General features: G+C 44.1%; 1 protein-coding gene across 1 annotated transcript in view; it reads right to left on the reverse strand.

The window, feature by feature from the left end:
• The window catches only part of cbl (Cbl proto-oncogene, E3 ubiquitin protein ligase), a 53,640-nt gene that overhangs the window by 8,307 nt on the left and 24,048 nt on the right, over positions 1-21,285 (reverse strand). Inside the window, exons 3-12 of the mRNA XM_029673201.2 lie at positions 18,414-18,560; positions 17,695-17,851; positions 5,451-5,572; positions 4,317-4,454; positions 3,360-3,447; positions 2,661-2,792; positions 2,322-2,534; positions 1,551-1,682; positions 845-1,213; positions 574-668 (exon numbers count right to left, since the gene is read on the reverse strand). Coding sequence (XP_029529061.2) covers positions 574-668; positions 845-1,213; positions 1,551-1,682; positions 2,322-2,534; positions 2,661-2,792; positions 3,360-3,447; positions 4,317-4,454; positions 5,451-5,572; positions 17,695-17,851; positions 18,414-18,560 — 1,593 coding nt within the window. The remainder of the gene's footprint in view (positions 1-573; positions 669-844; positions 1,214-1,550; positions 1,683-2,321; positions 2,535-2,660; positions 2,793-3,359; positions 3,448-4,316; positions 4,455-5,450; positions 5,573-17,694; positions 17,852-18,413; positions 18,561-21,285) is intronic.

Below are 21,285 nucleotides of genomic sequence, written 5' to 3' on the forward strand. Positions count from 1 at the left end.
GTTTGGAGGAAGAAGAGGGATGAGTACAACCCCAAGAACACCATTCCAACCGTGAAGCATGGAGGAAACATCATTCTTTGGGGATGCTTTTCTGCAAAGGGGACAGGACGACTGCACCGTATTGAGGGGAGGATGGATGGGGCCATGTATCGCGAGATCTTGGCCAACAACCTCCTTCCCTCAGTAAGAGCATTGAAGATGGGTCGTGGCTGGGTCTTCCAGCATGACAACGACCCGAAACACACAGCCAGGGCAACTAAGGAGCTGCAGTGTGTGCAAACCTGGTCAAGAACTACAGGAAACGTATGATCTCTGTAATTGCAAACAAAGGTTTCTGTACCAAATATTAAGTTATGCTTTTCTGATGTAGAAATCATACAATGTGATTTTCTGGATTTTTGTTTTAGATTCCGTCTCTCACAGTTGAAGTGTACCTACAATAAAAATTACAGACCTCTACATGCTTTGTAAGTAGGAAAACCTGCAAAATCAGCAGCGTATCAAATACTTGTTCTCCCCACTGTACATCATACAACACACAGCAGGGAGAGGAGTGTGTGCACTTTACGGTACCTTGTTGACAGAGCATAGATGGCATTTGCCGAGACTGAAGGCTTCACTTTGGGGTTGTCATACGCCTGACTGCCAGACGCCGTGCCTCCAAAACTCTGGGGAGGAACAAGAGAAGACCGACAAGACACACAGTCACACACAGCTAAAGTCGTATTTCTGTAAATACCCATTTGCGATCCCCATACAAATTGTACACCGCCTTGGTATAGGTCACATCCATGTCTGTGAAACCACATTTAACCAACGGCTCTAACAGAAGATGGTATTAGACCTGGGCTCCCTTCTCCAGCTGATGGTCCAGACTGAGCGAGCTGTTGTTCCTCGGTCCGTCGGTGCATCCGTCTAGCACTGAGGGTAGGGCCAGGGGGAGCGAGTGTCTGTTGGAGAGCTCCCGGACCCCCCGCGTGTCACCCACACTGGGTGGCTGTCCGGGGGCCTTGGGCACTGGCCTGGGGTTCCAGTCGGCCAGGTTGCGGTTGGGCGGGGCCGGGGGCAGCTTGGGCTCCCCCAGGGGGGTGCAGGGTAGGGGCCGTCTGCCGAGCCACCCGTCAGAGAGAGGTCTGTCTGGGGGAGGAGGGGGTGGCAGGTCCCTCAGGGCTGGGGGCAGGGGGAGAGGCTTGTCCTTGTGGTGGGAGGACGCCTACGGGAAAGGAGAGCACAATTACAGACCACGAGGACAGTCAATTGAATCTGTTTTCAAAGGAGGAAGTAGCCTACTTCACAGGAGTATTTGTCAACTTATTACGGAAGCACATTAATTAACAGCAAATTATTACGGAAGCACATTAATTAACAGCTGTCAAGCCTTTGGCTTTTTAAAGAAAGTTGTTTGAGGTTTTTGGTTGAATTATTATAATTTTTTATTTCTAGTCAACCTCCACTGTCCTCCAACAGTGGCTAAATAGGCCCCTCTCTCACACATTTCATCTTGTGACATTCCCATTTGTCTATTGCTGTTTGATGAGCAGAGAGCTTGCCTTGGATGTGGCCCCTGGGCTGGATGCTCCTGGGGGGTTAGGTGGTCGGTGCTGCAGGAGGTCAAGGCGGGGGGGCACGGGGGGCAGGGAGGACTGGGGCGCCAGGGACATGGGCGAGGGGGGACGCTCCACCTGAAACGCACCAACATCCCCACCCCACAGCTCAGGAAGAGAGTTCTGGATACTTTTCACTGCACTTACTCTTCAAAACCAGAGGGAAGCTGTCAAAGCTGTGTGTGTAGTCTCACTCTCAAAGTAGTCGTCTATTCAAGCTTACTCCACTGGCTGAGTTCTGACGTGTTACAGACAGACAGCCGAGAGATGCCGGCTCACAAGAGGAGAAAAAGAAGGGGGCCCTCCACATCAAATACCTGGAAGAAGCAAAGCTAACCCTGACCTTAGAAGTTAAAGATGAAAGCGATGCGATCTTACACTCTGAAGGTGCGAGAAAGAGAGAGGGAGAGAGTTCCTCAGAACAGTTCAGTTCACAGCAGGGGTGCTCAACTATAGTCCACAAGGATTACAGTAGGCTATGTGCCCAAATTCAGTAGGCAAACTTAGAGAAAAATTCAGTCACAAATAATACGTTTCTATCTGAACGTTCCACAGTGTTGCGCCTTGCTGAACGTGGCCCAGGGATAGAGGAAGAGTAATGTATTAAGATTGGGGGGGAGCTGATCCTAGACCTGTCACCTAGAGAAAACTTCACCCGGGAGTTATAGAGAAGAGGGCTCCATAATCAGCTTTAGGCCCCAGCTAGACCGCGCTCACCTTGGAACAGGCCAGCTTGCTCATCATGAGGTGGGGGTCGTCCAGCCGGTCGTCGTCGTCATCGTCATAGCTGGGCGAGGGGGCGCCCTCTGCCCCGAACAGGCTCCTACAGGAGCCGCCTATGGGGTCCTTGGGGTCAAAGGGGTCAACCACGATGGGCTCTGTGCCCTTGATCTCACAGCGGCAGAACGGGCAGCCCTGACCCTCCGACTCCTGAAGGAGAAGAAAAGAAGAGAGAGAGGGATTAGGGAAACACATGCACCCACACACACACTTCCGCCCGCTGACCCACTGATCCACCCAACCCAGCAAGTGTGAAAGAGACTAGGGGTACAGTACCTGCCAGGCGGTGAGACAGGAGGTACACATGAGGTGACCGCAGGGCTCGATCTTCACGTCCTTGTCGTTCTCCGCACAGATCTTACACAGCTGGAAGGTGGAGCCCATCTCACAGTACAGCTCATATTGCTCCTGAGGACATGCACACAGTCAGCCATGGGATTTCAGGAGGCCTCCCTGAGCACAGGGTAACACATTCATACAAATAGAGCACATTAAAGCACCCTTAGTCGAGTTCGGTTCGTACCGTATGCGGCCACTGAAAAGAGCCAGGGTCATGTTCAGGAGGACACAGCACGGCAAAACATTTTGAAACAGACAACTAAATGAGAATTTTGCGTTTCACTCAGTTTCAAATCTTTTTCCCTACTAAACAGGACCCAAGATTCAGGAAGTGCTGCATGTCCTGTGATGTTATGAATGCGAGCGAGCGAGACAGAGAGAGACATACAGAGACAGAGAGACAGAGAGACCCACCTGTGTGACTTTAATATGGTCTTGTGGCGATGGCTCACACAGTCCTGTGAGGTTATGAATGCGAGCGAGCGAGACACAGAGAGAGAGAGAGAGAGAGAGAGAGAGAGAGAGAGAGAGAGAGACCCACCTGTGCGACTTTAATATGGTCTTGTGGCGAGGGCTCACACAGTCCTGTGAGGTTATGAATGCGAGCGAGACAGAGACGGAGAGACAGAGACCCACCTGTGTGACTTTAATATGGTCTTGTGGCGAGGGCTCACACAGTCCTGTGAGGTCTGGGTTCTGGGTACGCCCGTCGGGGAACAGGTAGCTGGGCAGAGGAGACGGAACTCTGGTCACTCACAAGGGTAAAGCAACACACATAGGTTGTCTCAAATGACACCCTATTCCCCTTATAAAGTACACTACTACTGACTAGAGCCACACAGGGCTGCCACATAGGATCAAAAGCATGGCACAATATGGGGAATAGGGTGTAATTTGAGTCACAGCCATACTGCATGCTTTTGACTATATCTTTCATGTAACCTTGAGGCCTAAGTGATACTTTCATAGTGGCTTTATAGAACACATGCATCAGGCTCTTTGCAAAGCAAACCTTTCCACAGACTAATTCAGCATTTGATTACAGGTTTGAAGATACTTACCACAGCGTTTATAAAAAATCTAATAAAAACTGAAGTTTGAACACCGGCCTACTCGAGGACAGTGGTTCCCAACTCCGGTCCTCGAGTACCCTCCAACAGTACACCTTTCTGTTGAAACCCCAGACAAACACACCTCAATTCAACTTGTCAAGGGGTTGATGATTAGTTGACAAGTAGAATCAGGTGTGCTTGTCCGGGGCCACAAGAGAAAGGTGTACTGCTGGGGGTACTCAAGTGTGGAAACACTGCTGTAGGAGACGATATTATATACACTGTCCACCCAAACTACTGCACGTTGCAAACCAAACTCTCCTGTTGCTTATGAAAACAGAAGAGGCGGACATGGAGTCGTGGCCGACGCAACATGAGACGTGTTGGTTTGAGTTCAGTGGCGTAGGGACTTTGAGACGTATCCACAAAGTTTATATGGGCGAGGGAGGAGACAGAAATACAGGCGAGACAGAAAGAGAGACAAGCGAGACAGAAAGAGAGAGAGACCGACACAGAGAGAGAGAGAGGTTGGTAAACTCACAATCCTTCCCGGAAGCCGTCGATGAGGGCCTGGAAGAGGGGCTTGTTGTGGGGGATGGTCTGCAGGATGTTCCCATCTGCAGTGACGTAGCCGATGGCCCACTGACCCAGCCGCGTGCAGCTCAGCCTGAAGATGTAGCTGCGGAACACAAACATACACACCAAGGACTAATGACAACAGGGGGGGACGAAATAAAATGCCCAAACCCAGCTCATCCCCACCCTAAACAAACTCCTGGTGAGCTTCCCTGCACTGAGTTCAATACTAAATGACATATTTTCATTAACAAGCCTTTTATAAAGCAATTGTGGGCATTACAAGGTTAGTAAACGATATACGGTTATAAATTGTACTGCTTATAGTGTGTTTGTGCACACACACCCACCCACCGCTTACAATGCAGTATATATGCAATGCTTGTAAATATTCATACATCACAGAATCCTCAAGTATTATCAGTATGAATATACACCATCCATAAATAGCTAAGTAAAGCTTATTCTTTTAACATCATTATAAAGCGTCACCAAATGTGTCAACTAGGCCTAAGAGGTGAATGAGGGCTAAATACTGGCCGCGTTGTGTCACACACTTGCGCTCTGTTGGAGCGAGTCTCCAGTCTCTACAATACGTCCTATTGATGCTAGGTACCACGCCGTTCCGTGTGCCACAGGGGGCACGTGAGACGTGAGACGGGGCCATTGCCTTCTGGGTCATTGCGTAAGTGTGTGTTAGGTTGGTGGTGCAAAGTTGGGTTTGTTAGTGGTGTGTAAGCTCATGACAGACAGACTGTGTAAGAACGTAATGTGCTTAACAGTTGTCTAAGTCGCTGTATTGGAGCGTGAGAGTACGCGACAGCACGGGCAAGTCAGTGAGTTGATTATTTATAGATTTTGTTTTAAATACGCAGAGTAATGGTTATAATGAGTTGGTAACTTGAGTGAAAGTGCATAATAAACAGCAGCATCTGTCACTGTGTGTGTGCTTTGACATTAGCGGAGAAAGTGTATTTAGCTGAGGTGTGTGTGCTCCTGTCAGTGTGCATATGCTATGTGTGTGTGGGTGTGTGTTGATGTGCGCGTGTCAGTGTTGCATGAGTCTCGTGTACGTGTACGTATGTAGTCTCTCACTGACCTGCCAGGTTTGTGGATGAACTTCTGCAGCCGGGCCTTGACCTCATCGTAGGTGAGGAAGGCCATGTAGCCCGGGTGAGTCACCGCCAGGCTGTTCCAGTTCCTCAGCAGAGATGACCAGGGCTGTATACACACACACACACACGCAGAGCGTGAGTCCCGTCGTCTCAGAGTGGTACAACGCCGTGGTACAACGTTGAGAGCAATGCACAAAACCATGACTGACTCTTAAAGCTCCCTTTACTTTCTCCAGAGATGCAACCCTATCTTCATATCAGATCTGGTCCCGGGGATGGTAATGTGGTAACGACAGTGAGAAGCTACGAAGGTACTGTACTAAGAGTCAATCACCCTGCGCTGTACTACGCCTTCCTGCTTGACTCAAATTAGAGTGTTACTCCGCCGGGAGGGGGAGGAGGGACGAACGGATTAACAGAGTACACTGACACACCATGAGGAACTATTTTCAGCTGGCTGGTATTAAAATGTATGCGTGGTGGAAAGAGGAAATAGAGTTAGGCCAGTGATTGTGAAAGTTATACTGCTAGCAATGGAAGCTAATGCGCTATAAACCGCTTTAAAAATGTACTTAGCAATTAGCTAGCATACATTAGCTAGCGGTACAAAGGGGGATCCACACCAGTGAGTTTAATGAGGTCCTTTGACACGTCAAAAACAGTGAAAGAAATTGCGAAGTGAATTCATGCTGATGGTTTAGAGGAAACACAACACAAAAAATAAAGTGGAAACACAATGACCAAAGGCCTAGCCTTGTTCAACACAGTTAACCAATGGGTTATGCACGTGTGGTGACCCAACAGACAACAAAATGGCACTCAGGGTTGACTTCAGCTTCAGTCACAATATGACCAGAAAGAAAGCTACGTGTTCATCTTTACCTCAACCGCTACCAGGTGCTAAGTGTCATGCATGCAGCATCACCGATATGAGCCATTAGCAAACCTACTACTTGTCATGACTCTCCTGGTCGAGGATCCAAGACCTCAGATCAGCTTGGCAAAAGGCTGACAGATAGCCAGACTAGAGGTCAACCGATTAATCGGAATGGCCGATTAATTAGGGCCGATTTCAAGTTTTCATACCAATCGTAAATCGGTATTTTGCCGATTAAAAAAAATATATTATTATTTATTTTTTTACACCTTTATTTAACGAGGCAAGTCAGTTAAGAACACATTCTTATTTTCAATAACGGCCTAGGAACGGTTGGTTAACTGCCTTGTTCAGGGGCAGAACGACAGATTTTTACCTTGTCAGCTCAGGGATTCAATCTTGCAACCTTACGGTTACTAGTTCAACGCTCTAACCACCTGCCTCACGAGGAGCCTGCCTGTTACGCAAATGCAGTAAGAAGCCAAGGTAATTTGCTAGCTAGCATTAAACTTATCTTATAAAAAACAATCAATCAATCATAATCACTAGTTATAACTACACATGGTTGATGATATTACTAGTTTACCTAGCGTGTCCTGCGTTGCATATAATCGATGCGGTGTGCATTCGCGAAAAAGGACTGTCGTTGGTCCAACGTTTACCTAACCATAAACATCAATGCCTTTCTTAAAATCAATACACAGAAGTATATACTTTTACACCTGATTATTTAGCTAAAAGAAATCCAGGTTAGCAGGCAATATTAACCAGGTGAAATTGTGTCACTTCTCTTGCGTTCATTGCACGCAGAGTCAGGGTATATGCAACAGTTTGGGCAGCCTGGCTCGTTGCGAACTAATTTGCCAGAATTTTACGCAATTATGACATAACATTGAAGGTTGTGCAATGTAACAGCAATATTTAGACTTAGGGATGCCATCCATTAGATAAAATACCGAACGGTTCTGTATTTCACTGAAAGAATAAAGTTTTGTTTTCAAAATGATAGTTTCTGGATTCGACCATATTAATGACCTAAGGCTTGTATTTCTGTGTGTTATTATGTTATAAATAAGTCTATGATTTGATAGAGCAGTCTGAGCGATGGTAGGCACCAGCAGGCTCGTAAGCATTCATTCAAACAGCACTTACGTGCATTTTGCCAGCAGCTCTTTGCTATGCTTCAAGCATTGCGCTGTTTATGACTTCAAGCCTATCAACTCCATAGATTAGGCTGGTGTAACTGATGTGAAATGGCTAGCTAGTTAGCGGGGTGCGCACTAATAGCATTTCAAACATCACTCGCTCTGAGACTTGGAGTAGTTGTTCCCCTTGCTCTGCATGGGTAACACTGCTTCGAGGGTGGCTGTTGTCGATGTGTTCCTGGTTCGAGCCCAGTTAGGAGCGAGGAGAGGGACGGAAGCTATACTGTTACACTGGCAATACTAAAGTGCCTATAAGATCATCCAATAGTCAAAGGTATATGAAATACAAATGGTATAGAGAGAAATAGTCCTATAACTCCTATAATAACTACAACCTAAAACTTCTTACCTGGGAATATTGAAGACTCATGTTAAAAGGAACCACCAGCTTTCATATGTTCTCATGTTCTGAGCAAGGAACTTAAACTTTAGCTGTCTTACATGGCACATATTGCACTTTTACTTTCTTCTCCAACACTTTGTTTTTGCATTATTTAAACCAAATTGAACACGTTTCATTATTTATTTGAGGCTAAATTGATTTAATTGATGTATTATATTAAGTTAAAAGTAAGTGTTCATTCAGTATTGTTGTAATTGTTATTATTATTATTTTATTTATTTAAATTGTCCGATTAATTGGTAAGAGCCTTTTTTGGCCCTCCAATAATCGGTATCGAGGTTGAAAAATCAAAATCGGTCGACCTCTAAGCCAGACCCCCCCCCTCCCATAGGAGAGTAGAGGGCTGGGCAGGTTTTGTGACACCTCACACCAATCGTAAATCTTACGCAGCAGAGAGCCCTCTCTTGCTCTTTAGTATTACTAAAGGAATGCCTTGGTCCCCAATGAAGACTTTTGCAGCCGAAACTATAAAACACCCAAAGAGTGAACTTTGGAACAATATTTCTAAGATCGGAATGTTAAGATTGGTCAGTGGGGATCTCAAGAATAATCATGTCATATTGCTATTCATTTTGTGACGTTATTAACTGTATGAACCAAATACTGTAACTTAGGAAGGACACCAAGTTTCCATCCAATATGATGTTAATACAATAAGAAGAACAAGGAAACTATTTTTTGTGAAGATAGGAATGTGATTTTAGTTTTCTAACGAGATCATAGTTTTCATGTCCCATGCACATTAACTAAGCCACGCCCCAAATAAGATCAGAAGAGCGTGTCAGTGAGATGGAACCGACCTTTTCGACCAGTGCTAAAATGGACTCGCTAAGAAATAACTCCCGGACCAGCAAACGTGAAACATGAGCTAAAAGTTACAAATGGTTGAAACTCAAACTCAACACGACGTGAAGAAGGTAACCTCACTAGACCAAAACATTGACAGTCTGCAGCTGTGCATGTAAAGGGGTCTAGAACTTTGACGATCTACCCGAGGAAGAAAAGTCTTGAGAAGCTCACCTCTGAAAATCAATTGTGAATCATTGAAGCCACATACAACTAAGGACATTGTGACCTCTAGTGGACAACCAGAGCCTTACACCCATCGAGCAAATAATTCACAAAACAACAGCAAAGACCCTTGTGAAGATGCTGGAGGAAACCGGTACAAAAGTATCTATATCCACAGTAAAACGAGTCCTATATCGGCATAACCTGAAAGGCCGCTCAGCAAGGAAGAAGCCACTGCTCCAAAACCGCCATAAAAAAGCCAGACTACGGTTTGCAACTGCACATGGGGACAAAGATCATACTTTATGGAGAAATGTCCTCTGGTCTGATGAAACAAAAATAGAACTGTTTGGCCATAATGACCATTGTTGTGTTTGGAGGGAAAAGGGGGAGGCTTGCAAGCCGAAGAACACCATCCCAACCGTGAATCACAGGGGTGGCAGCATCATGTTGTGGGGATGCTTTGCTGCAGGAGGGACTGGTGCACTCACAAAATAGATGGCTACATGAGGGTAAACATTGTGGATATATTGAAGCAAGATCTCAAGACATCAGTCAGGAAGTTAAAGCTTGGTTGCAAATGGATCTTCCAAATGGACAATGACCCCAAGCATAATTCAAATGTTGTGGCAAAATGTCTTAAGGACAACAAAATCAAGGTATTGGAGTGGCCATCAAAGCCCTGACCTCAATCCTATAGAATATTTGTGGGCAGAACTGAAAAAGTGTGTGCGAGCAAGGACTCAGATACACCAGCTCTGTCACAAGGAATGGATCAAAATTCACCCGACTTATTGTGGGGATCTTGTGGAAGGCTACCGGAAACATTTGACCCAAGTTCAACAATTTAAAGGCAATGCTACCAAATACTAATTGTGAGTATGTAAATCATTCTCTCTACTATTATTCTGACATTTCACATTCTTAAAATAAAGTGATGATCCTAACTGACCTAAAACAGGGAATATTTACTAGGATTAAATGTCAGGAATGATGAAAAACTGAGTTTAAATGTATTTGGCTAAGGTGTATGTACACTTCTGACTTCAACTGTACATTGCATTTCTTACCCAGGCGGACGGTGGTTCATGTGCAAGGTATATGATTAATGTGAGAATAGTTATAGAATGTATCCACGATAAACGTCCCTTTATCTCTCGCTTTCCCCACCCCCTCTCCATTGTGTAACAAGCCGTCAGATCTTGTCAGTCCACAAGGGACTTTTGTCTCATGTAAGTGTGTATGTGTATTCTGTGTAATTATTTAGTTAGTAAATAAATGACTACATCAATTTGTGTAGAACTGAATAATCAGAAAAGGCTGGGGTTCTTGCCGATTCAAGAAGTCTGCGATGTTTAGAATGAGACTGATATGAGGTAATGATTAATAAATGACAGTTATCGATATATCTTATGTTAGTGATGCACCGATATTACATTTTTGGCCGATACCGATATCCAATATTTTACTTGCCAAAAGAAACGCTGCCCGATATTTACAATTTTAAGCGGCCTTTTAAGCATTCTAGTACAGTTAAATAGTTAACACAGACACAAAGAGGTCAAAGGCACTCCATCTCAATGCAAGAGGCGTCACTCCAGTCCCTGGTTCGAATCTAGGCTGTATCACATCCGGCTGTGATTAGGATGTCCATAGTGTGGCGCATAATTGTCCCAGCATCATCCGTGCAGTCATTGTAAATAAGAATTATTTTTAACTTCTTATTGCTTGGGGGGCCGTATTGAGTAGCTTGGATGAATAAGGTAAACTGCCTGCTACTCAGGCCCAGAAGCTAAGATATGCATATTATTAGTAGATTTGGATAGGAAACACTAACGTTTCTAAAACTGTTTGAATGATGTCTGTGAGTATAACAGAACTCATATGGCAGGCAAAAACCTGAGAAAAAATCCAACCAGGAAGTGGGAAATCTGAGGTTTGTAGTTTTTCAACTCTTTGCCTATCCAAGATACAGTGTACATTTGGTCCGATTGCACTTCCTAAGGCTTCCATTAGATGTCAACAGTCTTTAGAACCTTGTTTCAAGCTTCTACTGTGAAGGAGGTGAAAATAAGAGCTGATTGACTAAGAGGTCTGCCAAAAGGCCATGAGCTGATCACGCGCGCTCCCGTGAGAGGTAGCTGCGTTCCATTGCATTTCTAAAGACAAAGGAATTCCTCGGTTGAAACATTATTGAAGATTTATGTTAAAAACATCCTAAAGATTGATTCTATACATCGTTTGACATGTTTCTACGAACTATAATGGATTTTTTAAACTTTTCGTCTGGCCTGCGCGTCGTGAATTTGGATTTGTGAACTAAAGGTGCAAACAAAAAGGAGGTATTTGGACATAAATTATGGACTTTATCGAACAAAAAAAACATTTATTGTGGAACTGGAATTCTGATGAAAATCAAAGGTAAGTGAATATTAACAATGCTATTTCTGACGTCTGTTGACTCCACAATATGGCGGATATCTGTATGGCTTGTTTTGGTCTCTGAGCGCTGTACTCAGATTATAGCATGGTGTGCTTTTTCGGTAAAGCTTTTTCGAAATCTGACACAGCGGTTGCATTAAGGAGAAGTTTATCTAAAGTTCCATGCATAACCCTTGTATCTTTTATCAATGTTTACTTTGAGTATTTCTGTAAATTGATGTGACTCTCTGCAAAATCACCGGATGTTTTGGAAGCAAAACATGACTGAACGTAACGCGCCAATGTAAACTGAGATTTTTGGATATAAATATGAACTTTATCGAACAAAACATACAAAACATACATACATACTATTGTGTAACATGAAGTCCTATGAGTGTCATCTGATGAAGATCATCAAATGTTAGTGATTCATTTTATCTTATATTTCTGCTTTTTGTGACTCCTCTCTTTGGCTGGAAAAATTGCTGTGTTTTTCTGTGACTAGGTACTGACCTAACAATCAGATGGTGTGCTTACGTCGTAAAGCCTTTTTGAAATCGGTCACTGTGGTGGGGTTAACAAGTTTATCTTTAAAATAGTGTAAAATACTTGTATGTTTGAGGAATTTTAATTTTAAAGATTTTTGTTGTTTGAATTTGGCGCCCTGCACTTTCACTGGCTCAGCCGTAAGACTTGCCTAGTTAAATAACGGTTACACACACATTATTTTGTTGGCATTTACACATGTCCCCATTACTAGTAAAACAATCATAACCTATTTCTTTCACTTATAGCTGTGCTGTTTCGTTATTAATTTGTTCAGTCGTTTCATTCTCAACCAGAATTTCTATGGAATGCCGTTTGGGTCTTTGCGTGTCAAAAAAGATACGTCAAATAGTGTTATTTGACGTGTCAAATTACACAACAACTACTTCAGTAGCTATAGTTAGGTAGCTAAATATATAGCTAGGTGTCATCATCTAAAATAACCCTAATTTATAAGACAGTTCTTATTTGATTAATGGTTGTCGGACCCATCTATGTGAAGCTAGCCACAATAGGCATTAGGCACAATAACGGAATTTGCGGTTAGCCTTCAAAATAAACTATGGCATAATTCTACTATTTGTATACATTTGCATTACTGTCAATGACATACTTTTATTTTGAAGGCAAACCGCAAATTCCGTTATTGTGCCTAATGCTTATTGTGGCTAGCGTCACAACACATAATCTGGTGCGGTTGAGCCTCACTAGCCAGATGAAGCTAGCTGGCTGCTTATAACGTTAGCTTTGGGCAACAGGGTTAAGTTGCTGACTAGCTATTTATTTTCATGAACTGAAGTTCAATTTCAATAGGCGAACAACAAGTGGCAACCTAGCTAATACTTACTGACAATAATTCCTAAATCATTGCTAATAATGAAATTGACTTTAGGTTCTACTGGTCATTGTTTTCAGGTTGGATGTATTGGTGCTAGCTAGGTACCACGCTAAAGCTAGCTACCCCAGAAGTTGCGGTTGACCAAATTATGCTTTATTACCAACACGGTATTGTAAACACATAGTTTGTGGCCGGTGTTTGCTAGTTTGCAGACTTTTTTGTACATCTTTGACAGTGCTACTGTATCTTTTTTGACACACAAAGACCCAAATGGCGTTCCATAGTATGTATGTTGTGAAGCTACACAAGCTAACTCCGGTAGGGAAACATCTGAAAAATAGTGCACTTGGTAGTGTGTCGACCAGTCGGCAAAAGCCAACATCACCCACGACAGAGAACGGTTGATTGTCAAGGGCAATGAATTCCATTATCTTGGCGTTAATGGATTTCGCCTTTGAGTTGTCTCGCTGAAATTTTGTTACTCTTTCAAATGACTGCTCGATCCACACACAGACATTGTGAGTTAGTTTAGGAATGAGTTTAATTCGGGAGATGGTAACTCGTTAAACAACAACTTCCGTGGTGCCCCAAATTCCAAATGAGTTAGTCGTTACGTGATTAATTAAATCTGGTAACAATTAAACATAAGTTAGTTGATTCTATAAATAACAGTCATCACATTAATCAAAGTCAGGTCACGACATACTGCACTGAACCTAACCATCAGATAGCAGAGGAGCCATAGTTATAGATAAGACATCCATGGCAGACAGCAGTTCTAATTATACATTTACTAATGTTTGGCTATTGTATAGGAAGGTAGCCAGTAGCAAATGGATACGTCACAAATGGCACCCTAATTCCATATAGTGCACTACTTCTAAACAGACCACCCTGTCTTGTGTTACTAACTGGAACTGATGCTTCCATCCTACTGCAGTGTCTCCTTCAGCCATCTATCCATCATACAGGTTGATTCACATGCTGATGAGAAGCATGACCTTGATGTCCAGGGGCTTCAAAAGAACATGAGCTGCTGTCGGCAAACACGCAGCGGCTATTTCTAGGGCGCTTCTAAAAACCCAAATAAAGAGCCTGTATTCAGCTGTTCAGCATGACTCGCAGCCAGCCAGCCAGCCAGCCATCTCGGTTGAACCGCATCCAATCCACTCACAATCACAGGGAGCTAGCTACGGCCTAATGAAATAAAGAAACCATCAAATCAAATATTAGGTGTCCCTTAGAAAGAACAAGAAGAAACAGATGACTAAATGGGGAACATTTATATAATCCTTCGCTTTTAGGTTTTGAAATTGCCATGTAAGTGGCGTGGGTCACATTCATTAGGCACCAAACAGAAGAAAATGGACTGAAACAAGGAGCAACTACTTGGACCTGTACAATAAGAAACACCTCATTTCCATTTTCCGCCGCAAAATGTTTTACAATATTTCCCGGTGCGTGTCCTAATGAATACAACCCTGTGCTTTGTGCATCATAGAGCTAACTATAGTGAGACAATTACTTAGTTGGTTGTTGGTCCTTTAGCAGCACTAAACATGACGTGTGTGAAGAAGAGCAGCGGGGGGGGTTGGGGGGGGTCCCCGGACACAGATTCATCTATATTGAAACCAGTCCAAGACTAGGCTTAAACTTGATCTTCAATGCAACTAGAATAGAATCTGAAGTGTCAGATTCTGAGGTCCTTTGTGACAGGACGAATATGTTGTGGTACAGTTTGTGCCTCACAGTTGATCAGCAGGCCCAGTAAGCACTCTCTGTTCTCTGTACAGTGGCCACTTAACGACTTGATAGAATTAGCCCAAAAACACCACTCCTCTCCAAGGCACTTAATTTCATCCAGTCTCCTGACTCCCTGCAAAGCAACGATTCAAAACTGGTGGGTCGCGACCCAGGTTTGAATGGGTTGTGAGTGTTCTCTAAATATATACGCCAGTCTGAATTGAAATGACTAAGACCAGGGAGAAGGTGTGTAGAAATAACAAAGAACCTTTACATTTAAATCATTTAACCTCCAAATTACTTTTCTTCAATCATAGTATTTTCAATATAGAATTATTCATTTAGAGTATTTGGTTGATTTTATAGTCTCAAACCAGAATATGGGCAAAATTGAATTATTGAAAATGAAAAAGATGGGACTGTTGTTCCCATGTCATATAATTGGCACATTTACTATCAATATAGAATAAAAACAGTTTTCCAGATTGCATTTTGGCAAAAATAAATAAAATCACGATGTGAATATTGGATCGCGACTTAGACAACCTGGTTCAACATGGGTCCCGAAGCAAAACCAGTCGAGAACCACTTCTGTAAAGAAGAGTTGGAGCCTGCATTATGCCAACAACAAGGGGCGGCAAGAGGCCTCTATTCAGCCTGGACACACGTGAAGCAGCCACTCAACTCAAAACACTGGCTCCCTGTCTCTCTCTCAGCAGGCAGGGATGCAGACAACTGCCACCCAATAACACACAGCAGAGAAATGGCCACAATAGTCTTGCTTTGGCAAACTCATGTGTAGTTAGAAAGTGTGGCTATGGTAATGAGCATTGTTAGACCCTTTTCTCAACTTATCGCTCAAGATATATTGTGTACGATGTCGCAGTGGTGTGTAGCACAAATGGGGCTGTGTGTGATTGTGTGTGTTTGCGACCATGCATGCGTGTGACCATGCATCCAAGCTAGAGGTCGACTATGGCCGATTATTTAGGGCCGATTTCAAGCTTTCATAACAATCGGAAATCTGTATTTTTGGACACCGATTTGGATATTTTTTTATTTAGTATTTTTTACACCTTTATTTAACTAGGCAAGTCAGTTAAGAACAAATTCTTATTTTCAATGGCGGCCTAGGAACAGTAGGTTAACTGCCTGTTCAGGGGCAGAATGACAGATTTTGTACCTTGTCAGCTTGGGGATTCAAGCTTGCAACCTAGTCCAACGCTCTAACCACCTACCTGCACTCCACAAGGAGCCGGCATGTTACGCAAATGCAGTAAGAAGCCAAGGGAAGTTGCTGGCTAGCATTAAACTTATCTTATAAAAAACAATCAAGGAGGGCCTCCCAGGTGGCGCAGTGGGCTAAGGCTCTGTCGCAACCGGCCACGACCGGGGGCGAGGCACAATTGGCCTAGCATCGTCCGGGTTATGGAGGGTTTGGCCGGTAGGGATATCCTTGTCTCAGGTGCACTGTGTTTCCTCCGACACATTGGTGCGGCTGGCTTCTGGGTTGGATGCTCGCTGTGTTAAGAAGCAGTGCGGCTTGGTTGGGTTGCGCTTCAGAGGACGCATGGGAAAGACGAAGGTCGAGAGCCGAGTCAGTACGGGAGTTGTAGCGATGAGACAAGATAGTAACTACTAACAATTGGATACCACGAAATTGGGGAGAAAAAGGGGGTAAAATTCTCGAATAAAAATAAATAATCAATCAATCATAATCACTAGTTAACTACACATGGTTGATGATATTACTAGTTTATCTAGCGTGTCCTGGGTTGCATATAATCGATGAGGTGCGCATTCGCGAAAAAGGACTGTCGTTGCTCCAACGTGTACCTAACCATAAACATCAATGCCTTTCTTAAAATCAATACACAGAAGTATGTATTTTTAAACCTGCATATATAGCTAAAAGAAATTCAGGTTAGCAGGCAATATTAACCAGGTGAAAATGTGTCACTTCTCTTGCATTCAATGCACGCAGAGTCAGGGTATATGCAACAGTTTGGGCCGCCTGGCTCGTTGCGAACTAATTTGCCAGAATTTTACGCAATTATGACATAACATTGAAGGTCGTGCAATCTAACAGGAATATTTAGATTTATGGATGCCACCTGTTAGTGAAATACGGAACCGTTCTGTATTTCATCTGAAAGAATAAACGTTTTGTTTTCGAGATGATGTTATCCAGATTCGACCATATTAATGACCAAAGGCTCGTATTTCTGTGTGTTATTATGTTATAATTAAGTATGATTTGATATTTGATAGAGCAGTCTGACTGAGTGGTGGTAGGCAGCAGCAGGCTCGTAAGCATTCATTCAAACAGCACTTTCGTGCATTTTGCCAGCAGCTCTTCTCAATGCGTCCAGCATTGAGCTGTTTATGACTTCAAGCCTATCAACTCCCGAGATTAGGCTGGTGTAACCGATGTGAAATGGCTAGCTAGTTAGCGGGGTTCGCACTAATAGCATTTCAAACGTCACTCGCTCTGAGACTTGGAGTAGTTGTTCCCCTTGCTCTGCATGGGTAACGCTGCTTCGAGGGTGGCTGTTGTCGATGTGTTCCTGGTTCGAGCCCAGGTAGGAGCGAGGAGAGGGACGGAAGCTATACTGTTACACTGGCAATACTAAAGTGCCTATAAGAACATCTAGTAGTCAAAAGGTATATGAAATACTAATCGTAGAGAGAGAAATAGTCCTATAATTCCTATTAATAACTACAACCTAAAACTTCTTACCTGGAAATATTGAAGACTCATGTTAAAAGGAACCACCAGCTTTCATATGTTCTCATGTTCTGAGCAAGGAACTTAAACGTTAGCTTTCTTACATGGCACATATTGCACTTTTACTTTCTTCACCAACACTTTGTTTTTGCATTATTTAAACCAAATTGAACATGTTTCATTATTTATTTGAGGCTAAATTGATTAAGTATTATATTAAATTAAAATAAGTGTTCATTCAGTATTGTTGTAATTGTCATTATTACAAATACATTTTTTATTTAGTCTATGTTTTATTAAATCGGCCGATTAATCGGTAAAATGTTTTTTTTTGGTCCTCCAATAATCGGTATCGGCGTTGAAAAATCATAATCGGTCGACCTCTAATCCAAGCTCATGTACGTGTGTGTTTGCGTGCGTCCATGTGTGTGTGCATGTGAGTGTAGGCCCGACCTGGAAGAGCCTGGTGAAGATATCAAACTCGAAGACGGAGATGTAGTCGTTGCAGGCGAGGTCGATGGTGGACTTGAGGGCCATGGCTTCCAGGCCCGAGCTGATGGGGTGGAACTCGTGCAGTGCCTGCCGGAACACCTTCCAAGGCACTATAGTCCTGAAAACACATCAGGACAACATGGTTACTATACTATACCCATTGAGCCGAACAAGCAACATTGATGCAGTTTAAACCTTCCCTGTTATTGCACTTACAATGTCCGATCCCACTTCTGATTTGACCCTTAATATGGACGTTCCAAAAATGCCATTTGCTACAGTGCAATAATAGTGTTCAGGGCAGGGGTCAGCAATGACATTAAGCCATGGCCCGATTCTGTTCTTTTTATGGACACATTTTCGTCAGGCCATATGAAATCTCGTGGGCTTAATTTGGCCAGTTCCTTTTCCTGGTTCTGGGTGTTTACGGTAACTGACAAAAATGTGACTAATAAAACAAGCATAGTAAACAAAAAAATCTACTCAAGTAACTACTTCCTATCTGCTTATCTAGTCTACCTCACATAGCTTGAAAAGGTTGAAGTCATTTCTTTCTTCCTGTTTCCATCATGTGGTGCATAAATATATCCAGTCTTACCACTTAGATGTCAATACTTCCACCGTGACTAGCGAGCTTGCAGCAAATGTCTACTTTTTGCAGAGAGCAGAGTTGGACTCACTTGTCCCCAAACGATCTTCTCCAGAACTCGGCGGCGTCAGCCTTGGTGATCCGGAAGTTATCCCCCTGGAACAGGCCGTTGGGGAAGATGGCTTTGAGCTCGGCCAGCATGTGACTGAAGATCAGCGACAACTTGGTCAGGTTCCGTCTACAGAAGAGGAACAGAGAGAGAGAGTATTGTACAACTTCAGGTTAGATGGTTCCTCACCCTGAAAGTAGTCTTATGGGCCAGGAGAAAACTAACCCATGGATCGGTTGCCTTTAAATAGCCACTACACATATCAGCTAACTTTAGCCACCGATAGCGAACATGTCATGTTAACATGGCTTCGTAATTTCCACGCCACAACATAGATAGAAGCCAGGGGCTGAGCTTCATGGTGGAAGCTGAGAGAGAGAGAGAGAGAGAGAGAGAGCGCCAGGAGGGACCAGACCCCCATCATGCTACACATGCTAGCCAAGGCCCTGGATGTGCAAGCTGTGGTTTGATGGGCAAAGGGGAGGGGTGGTTGGAGGGAGGTGAGGCTACGACATGCCTGGTACATTTTTCTGATTCCAGCCGCCCCTGGGCACATGAGCAGCGGGGGGGGGCAGACGGGCGAGCGCAGCGGCGGCAGGGGGGGAGAAAGTGGGAAAGAAAAGCACGTGATTTACGGGATAGCACAGTGAGGGATTGTGCGAGGCTCTTGGGGCCGGAGAAATTGACATGCACAAGAGAGCGCGAGTGTGGCGGCAGCAGCGTCGTCACAGCTGCCTCCAATCAGATTCTCCCTCTCCTCTCACTCCACAATGCCAGCACAGAGGAAGGGTGGGGAAGGGAAGGGTGGGGAGAGAGAGAGGAGAGGACAGACTTAATGAGCTCGAAAAGACAGTGAGGAGTGAGGATACAGACACCCTGACAAATTGTGTGAGTTGAGTGTGTGTGTGGAGGCATTTCTCACACTCAACTGTAAAAGCGAGAAGAGAAAGAATATTTTTTTGTGAATGGCTTTCCAGCTAAGCCTTAGAGCGAGTGAGGCATTCTATCTGCCCCGCTGGAAATCAGTCCTGTGCCCCTTCTCCTCGTCGCAACCCTGGCAAAACTCAGCCTGTCTTACTAATCAATTCTCTTATCCCTCCTTTACACTTTACTTTTTTTTTTTTAAATGCATCAACAAAAAAATTGACTTAATTTATCTTAACAATTTATTTTCCACTGGAAAATTATGCCAATGAGTGCCCACATTTCAAGAAGGGGAAGTCCTGTGGGCATTACCGCCCCTAGCTAACAAAGTGGGCTGTGATGGCAAACAGAAAGCGTAAATTGGAGTCACCTTCACACACATAAGCGCGCATGCACAAACATTGTTGCTGTGAGGGTAGTCTTGCATTGCCATACTGCCAAAATCACATCGCTATCACGCCTCCCTTAGAGGTCTGGAGAATTTTGTATTGCAAAAATGGTATGAACGGTTTCCCAGCCACCCTCGCGCACTGTTGAATCTACAACACTTATCTAGTAAACACATTGAGTTCTTCCCAAGCAAGGCATTTGATATGCTGTGCGGCGTCACTGATTTACACCGGGTGTCCACCTCATTTAGCGTTTTTTTTCGCCATGAACTCCCCCAGGCTTCCAGTTTTAGGGAAGCCTGGTTCTTGGCGAGGCTAGTGTGAGGGCATTGCTCTGTAGGTGGCAATGTGCCCTCGGTGAAGCACACCTGCGCTCAGTCATTGTGTGTGTGGACAGCGGAGTCAATCACCACCTTCCGGAGACACCTGAAACCCCACCTCTTTAAGGAATACCTAGGATAGGATAAAGTAATCCTTCTCACCCCCCCCCCCCCTTAAAAGATTTAGATGCACTATTGTAAAGTGGCTGCTCCACTGGATGTCTTAAGGTGAACGCACCAATTTGTAAGTCGCTCTGGATAAGAGCGTCTGCTAAATGACTTAAATGTAAATGCTATTAAAACATTGTTTAGAATCCTCTCGGATCCTCACAAGTGCATATGAGCTCCCGAGTGGCGCGGCGGTCTACGGCACTGCATTTCAGTGTAAGGGGCGTCACTGCAGTCCCTGGTTCGAATCCAGGCTGCATCACATCCGGCCGTGAATGGGAGTCCCACAGGGCGGCGCACAATTGGCACAGCGCCGTCCGGGTTTGGCCGGGGTAGGCCGTCATTGTAAATAAAAACTTGTTCTTAATGGACTTGCCGAGTTAAATAAAATAAAAATAGGCTTGTCCTATACTCCTCTCCTCTGTCTGTATGTGTCATCTGCTCTAACTCAAAACCAGTGTACACAGATACAAACAACAGCGCCCAACAAAAGTTCAAGTTAGAAATATTTGACAAAACTACACCAACTCACAAATACATCCATTTATTATTTATGTCCATTCCTTTTCCTCTAAAAAACCCAAGGACATCATTAGCCGGAGAGAGAGGGAGAGAAAGAGAGTATGTTTCTGAGTAAATGCAACCTCAGTGAGTGGGCTGCTGGGTGTTTTGCTAACCCCGGCATGGCATTTCTTTCTGCGTTCAAAATGGCACACTACCCCCCCATATAGTGAACTAAATTCGACCAGCGCCCAATGGCCAAAAGTATTGCACTATATAGGGAAAATGGTGTCACTTGGGATGCAGACCTTTTCTTATTCTGCATGCGCTAACCCGCAGATACATATGCCACCTCAATCCAGCGCTGCCTCGACAATTGAGCATAGATCCTCGCCGTTACCACGGGGATGAGCCAAGCTCTCCCTGGATACGTCGCTGACCTCTGACCTGCAGCTGGCTGCTCCCTTCTCCCTTCCCATTTACGGTTTTCTGAGATAGAAAGCGTTAAAGGCCAATCTGAAGATGGTGCTGGCTAACTGGCGAGTGTAGAGA

This window comes from Oncorhynchus nerka, linkage group LG11 (assembly GCF_034236695.1).
Source record: "Oncorhynchus nerka isolate Pitt River linkage group LG11, Oner_Uvic_2.0, whole genome shotgun sequence".
NCBI lineage: Eukaryota > Metazoa > Chordata > Actinopteri > Salmoniformes > Salmonidae > Oncorhynchus > Oncorhynchus nerka.